The sequence below is a fragment of the Chrysochloris asiatica genome, unplaced genomic scaffold (genome assembly GCF_000296735.1).
Source record: "Chrysochloris asiatica unplaced genomic scaffold, ChrAsi1.0 scaffold00172, whole genome shotgun sequence".
NCBI classification, from domain to species: Eukaryota; Metazoa; Chordata; class Mammalia; order Afrosoricida; family Chrysochloridae; genus Chrysochloris; species Chrysochloris asiatica.
The window spans coordinates 4,403,780-4,410,003 of NW_006408690.1; the positions used below are offsets into that span (position 1 = coordinate 4,403,780).

Sequence of the window (6,224 nt, forward strand, 5' to 3'; positions counted from 1 at the left end):
GACCTTGCAGTTCAAATGGCTTTGTAGTCTGGAGCATTAACCTGTGGTTGTTAAGTGCCATCAAGTCGGTTCCGACCCATAGCGACCCTGTATATGGTTTCCGAGGAGTGACTGGTGAGCTTGAACCACCGACTTTGCAGTTCAAACAGCTTTGCAGTCTAGCACATTAACCCACAGCGCCACACCAGGACTCCTGTTGTTAGGTGTTGTGAAATCAGATAAGACTTATAGTGATCTTATGTTCAACAAAAGGAAACTCTGTCCACTGTTAAGCTTGAGCCCACTGCTGCTGTCACTGTGCCAGTCCATCTTCTCTTTTTCTCTGACTTTTAACTGTATTGGGACGCCATGACCTTAGAAACATGGATCAATTCTAATGTTACAACTGCTACTGTCAGAAATACTTCAAGTATTATTGTTAAAAGCCTACTATGCATGTGGCATGATGTCAAAGACTGAGGATTACAAAGAAATATACAATTTTAAAAAATATTTGTGTTTACTTTGATGGTTTCAATTTGGATTACTACTTTATAATCGACTGTCATAGAGATGATTCTGACTCATAGCAACCCTTAAACGTTCCTGAGACTGTACATTTTTTATGGGAACACACAGCCTCATCTTTCTCCTGCAGAGCAGCTGGTGGGTTTGAACCATTGACCTTGTGGTGAGCAGCCCAATGCCTAAACCACAGTACCACCAAGGCACCTTTTAATATGGACAAGAGAAGTAAAAGTCAAAGAAAATCATCCTCCCACACGCGAACGCTCTCATTTCGTCTTCTGAATCCAGATGTTTAATGAAATGCATCATGAAGTAGAGACTCTTTTATGAAAGATGAATAAATGAATAACATTTCTTAGTAGAGAGAAACCAATAAAATGCATCTAAGGGTGATCTGCTCCTGAAAAAGATGTTAATAAGGTAAAATCTCTATACTATTTGGCACTACCATGGCAGTTAATAACTGACTTTGAAGATTTCTATTTAGGTGAGGAAGGAACAGTATCACCAGAAGAAACAAAGAACTCACAATAAGCTTGGCAGGCCAGAGAAAACTATAGCAGTTACACACAGAGTATTGAAATCCTCTGTTCTATTATTATGCAAAAGAAGCTCTGGTAGAGTTGCTGTTGTGTTGTTGTTGTTGTTATGTGCCGTGGAGTCGGTTCTGATCCACAGTGACCCTGTACAGGGTTTCTGAGGCTATAAATCTTACGGGAGCAGAAAGCCTCATCTTTCTCCTGTGGAACAGCTGGTAGTTTCGAACTGCTGACCTTGAGATTAGGAGCCCGATTCATAACCACTACGCTACCAGAGTTCTGGTACTAACTCTAAGGCACTTAACAACATTATTATGCAAGTGGGATAATCCAGCTAAGATTGCAGCAACACTGTCACTCGGCTTTCATATAAGACACCCATCTATTATTTTGGTCTACAACTTGGTAGTCTTAAGGCACCAGTTTTTTGTTTTGTTTTCTAAATTCTCCACCCACAAAACCAAAAATCTTCACTTAAAACAAACAAACAAACAATAAAAACTTGTACATGTGCATGAAAAACTTCCCAGAAGTTCGCATGTCTAGGCTGCTTTTCCACTGCTTGCATAACTTTTAAAAAAAGTTTTTATTTAAAAATAAAACCTGGCAAAGGAATAGTCCATAATATGGACCAAGTGCATTTGGAATGCTTTAATAGAAATAAATGGCCAAGATATTTAACTTTGAAAAGCATCAACTATACAAAAGCACAAGCACTTTTTATTTCACCACCTTTGAAAAAGTATTTCCAGAAGACTCACCATACTGGGTAAATATTGTGGACATATTTTGTAGACTTTGTTTTGTAGACCTTGTTTTTACTGGGCAACATAAAGAAATGTATAAATCTTTTTCTTTGAAATAACAGACCTCCAGTTACACACCTCATCAAAATTAACTTCATTTTCCCCAAAACCCTTCTTGTTTTGCCTACACATTTGTATTGCCATAATTGTATTCAGTGCTTCCATAATTTTGAATTGCTTTTCACATAACATTATTTTATCAATATTTTTATGCTGTATCATAGTCAGTATTATCATAAGTAAAATGTATGATTTTTATGTTATCTTAATTTGGTTTGGGAACACTGATAGTGCATTATGCATTGGGCTGTTAACTGCAGGGTCAGTGGTTCCAATCCACCAATCGCTCTGCAAAGAATGATGAGACTTTCTGCTCCCATAAGGATTTACAGCCTCGTTATGGGTCAGAACACCTACTTGATGCCACACACACCAACAATCTGGTTTAGGATTAAGATAATGTTTACATTTCAAAAATTTGGGATGCTTCCCGTATCTTTTATACGGTTCAGAAATTTTATAAAACACAATAATTAACTATTTCTTCAAAGTTTAAACAAAACAAAGCACAAATATTGTCAATGACTATTTTGGGGGAAGTGAATGACTATAAACTTCATTTTTCCTGAGCTACTGGTCTTTTAAAGTTTTCAAATTAGGAATTGATAGTTTAACTTCTTTAGATAATTCCAATTTGTTTCATTTACACACTCACATATATTGCAAAGAAACAGTTATGCATAGTGTTGTGGCTAAGTCCTGTCGAGCCAGTTCCAACTCATAACAACCTTGCATAGGGTTTCTGGACTGTAAATCTTTGTGGGAGCAGAAAGTCTTATCTTTCTCGCAAGGAGTGGCTGGTGGGCTCGAACTTCTGACCTTGTGGGGTTCACAGTCCAGTGTTTATCCTACAGAGCCATGCTTCCATTTTGTATAATGCTACATCATAATTTAAAAAACAAAAACTTTTCCTTAATAATTATGTGTTGCTTGATGTATCTCCTTTCTCATTTATAGCTTTATTTTTGCTTTCAAAGAGTCAGCTTTTGATATACTTACATCTACTTTACAGCTTTTAATTTGACCTTTTTAATTTAAATTTTTTCCAATTATCTTTACTTGAATGACTTGATTTCTTTTCTTTTATCTGAAAATAAACTATCTTAAACCTCTAAATTAGCTATAAATTCTGCTCTGGCCACGTCACTTAGATCTCACACTGTAAAGAATTTTCATTATTTGCTAAGTAGTCTTCTATGTGTGTCTTTTACATTTTTCTAGACTCGACTATTACTTAGAAAACTATTTTTGCATTTCTGAGTATATTTGAAATTGTTTTTATTATTAGAATTGGAGATGTGAAGAGAAAATGAAGTTGATTTAAGCATTTTAAATGTACTGATTTTCTCCAAATCATGTATTTTATACAGATTCTGTAAACACTTGAAAATCCGATCTCTGGCTAAGCAATCTGAAGTGTACATTGAACACATCAAATTTAGATTCCTTTATAAAACCATATTGTTCATAAATCAAGTTCCTCCATGCAGTAATGGAGTCCGGGTATGGCACTGTAGGACAAGCACTCGACTGCAATGTCGGTGGTTTAGACTCACCAGCAGCTCCTTGGAAGTCCTATACAGGGTCACTAATAGTCAGAACCAACTCGACGGCACTTAACAGAAATAAATGTAATAACAGAGGCCTGGTGTGGTGCTGTAGGGTACGCAATGGACTGATAATCACAAGGTCAGTGGTTCAAACACATCAGACACTCTCTGGAAATCCTATATAGGGTTGCTATGAGTTGGAGCCGACTTGACAGTACTTACCAACAACAACAAATATCATATGGAGTATTTAGCAAAGGCCCTAGCCCATTATGACTACCTATCAAATGATTTAGTGTAGTGGTTACGAATCGGGCTGTGAACCTTAAGGTCAGCAGTTCGAAACTACCAGCCGCTCCGTGGGAGAAAGATGAGGCTTTCTACTCCCGTAAAGATTTACACCCTCGGAAATCCTGTACAGGGTCGCTATGGGTCGGAACCGACTCAACGGCACTTAACAACAACAAATCAAATGATTAGTGGCTAAGTTATAATCATAACAATAATATTCTAACAGTTGTGAAAGTCCTTCTATCTCTTGTGTTGGCTCAGCTATAATACTAATCTTGAGAATAGTAACTGGATCTCTGTGACACAGTGTGGCTGGACTGGATGTTGCTGAAGTTATTTCCAGCTCCAAAATTCTCAAACTTGTTGACAGTTTCAGACCCAGACTCTACACTGATAGTAGGTCACAACACCCCTGGTTTCTAAGGAACGTGCTCCAATACTTTTTAACAACAAAGCTCTCTGGGAAACAAAGTCAAGATAGGAAACTTTACCAGACCAGCAACTGAAAGTTTTGAGCAGATGGAAAAGTCACATTTTCAGAGCTGCTCATCAGTCCTAAATGTGCTTTCCAGGAATGCAAATAAAATTTCCAAAGCAATGTTACGCCAAATCTGTTCTTTTCCTTCATGAAAGCTGTGCTAATTTGTGCTCTGTGTGAGCAATCAAATCACTTAATAGAAAAGATGAAATACAAAGTATTTGCCTGGCTGGCTATATTCCAGGTCACTATTCCATTGTAATATATTCATAAAAACCAACATACTTTCTCTAAGAAAGTTTATCGTGAAGATGAAAAATAATCATCAAGATAGAAAACTCATTAAGAAAGAAAATTTCCCAGTGTCTTATCATCTACTAACAAATACATTGACCACCGTAACAAATATATTGATGGGTCATTAAAACAAAGCAAAAGCTTTGAATTGGAATTGTGGGCAATCTTTGAATGGTGTTGTTATATGCTCGAGTCTGTTCTGACTCATAGTGACCCTAGATACGGTTTCCAAGGCTTTAAACCTTTAGCAGGAACAGAAAGCCTCATCTTTCTCCTGAGGAGGGGGCTGGTGGGCTCAAACCGCTGATCTTGTAGTTCGCAGTCCAGTCCTGACCCTCTAGAGTCACTGTACCCCCAAATAAAAATCATGTCTTCACACCTGGTAAAAGAAGACCTTGTGCTGCAGTTCTGTGTTTTAAACAAAACTATCACTGTAGAAAAATCACAGACTTACCAGTGCGATAGACAAAGTTGCCTTCAGTTTCCGACGACGATGGAGACACCAACTCTTCCTCAAATTCATTGGAGCTAAATGACCCCGAATGGTTTCGTTGCCTTGTTTTTCCCATCATGGCAGCATTTGTGACCATGACATGCCTCAAAGAGTCATTCAGATAACGATTCAACAAGCTGCTCTTATATTTTGGGGGTGACACGTAGTCCTCGCTTGCACTCGACCCTGGTCTCACTCCAGTTTTGATTACTGAGCTCTCAGCTTTCATCACAGGATGGTGAACTGGCTTGTTATAAACCCCTTCACTCATGTGGTTTCTGGGAGGATTGTCACCATCTAAAGGAGAGAAATATCACCATGTAGTCGATACTTTATCCAACTGCTCAACTGTTACCTTTAATCATGAGACACACATAAAGACAAAATAAAGTGCATGAAGTTATCTGTGGTATGCAGGACTCATTTTTAAGCAAAGGTAAACACTGGGATTCTATGTAAGTTCTCTGTATGGTAGTTTAACTTTAATAAATGTTATAGAAAACACTATTCTGATACATGATAAATCTAGAAAGAAGGAGAGGCCATTTACAGAACTCTTAACAGTGAAGTCACCTCAAGCAATAAATAAGAACTGTTAGGGTGCCATCGTATTTTGTGGGCACCACCTTAAAAACAGCACTTGAGGTGAATTTTCTTGTTGCAGGCACAAAGGAAAAGCAGCAAAGTAAAAACATGAACAAACCTTCAGAACACGAATCATCACTGCTCACACTCAGCCGCTCAGCATTGCCTTGAACATACTTGTTGTACAATTTTATTCTTAAAGCCCAGCTCAAATCTGGCTGCCGAACAGTATTCTTCAGTCGACGTCTTGCATTAGCAAACCAGTTTGACACCTTAAAAAAAAAAAAAAATTGTCAATTAACAAAACATAAACACACAACTGTCATATGATTACTATACCATAAAGTCCCTAAGCCTTTCTCCACATCCCTGATCGTTACATATCCTCAGGACTTAATGATACTGGACATTCAGATTCATTCATTCAACAAAAATGCTGAACACTAAACACAGAGATTGAGCACTTATTGTATTATGAGAATTGAAAAAGAGAGAGGGAGCGCAACAGAGAAACCTTGTCACCGATAACATTTCAGTCCAGTAAGAGAGGATGTTGTTGTGTTGTTTGATGGCAGTGAATGAATTCTGACTTATACACCCCGTGTCACACAGTAGAAC

General features: G+C 37.8%; 1 protein-coding gene across 1 annotated transcript in view; it reads right to left on the reverse strand.

The window, feature by feature from the left end:
* Window positions 1–6,224, reverse strand: part of MKX (mohawk homeobox) — a 103,097-nt gene that overhangs the window by 67,566 nt on the left and 29,307 nt on the right. The window contains exons 3-4 of the mRNA XM_006871688.1: window positions 5,725–5,878; window positions 4,983–5,318 (exon numbers count right to left, since the gene is read on the reverse strand). Coding sequence (XP_006871750.1) covers window positions 4,983–5,318; window positions 5,725–5,878 — 490 coding nt within the window. The remainder of the gene's footprint in view (window positions 1–4,982; window positions 5,319–5,724; window positions 5,879–6,224) is intronic.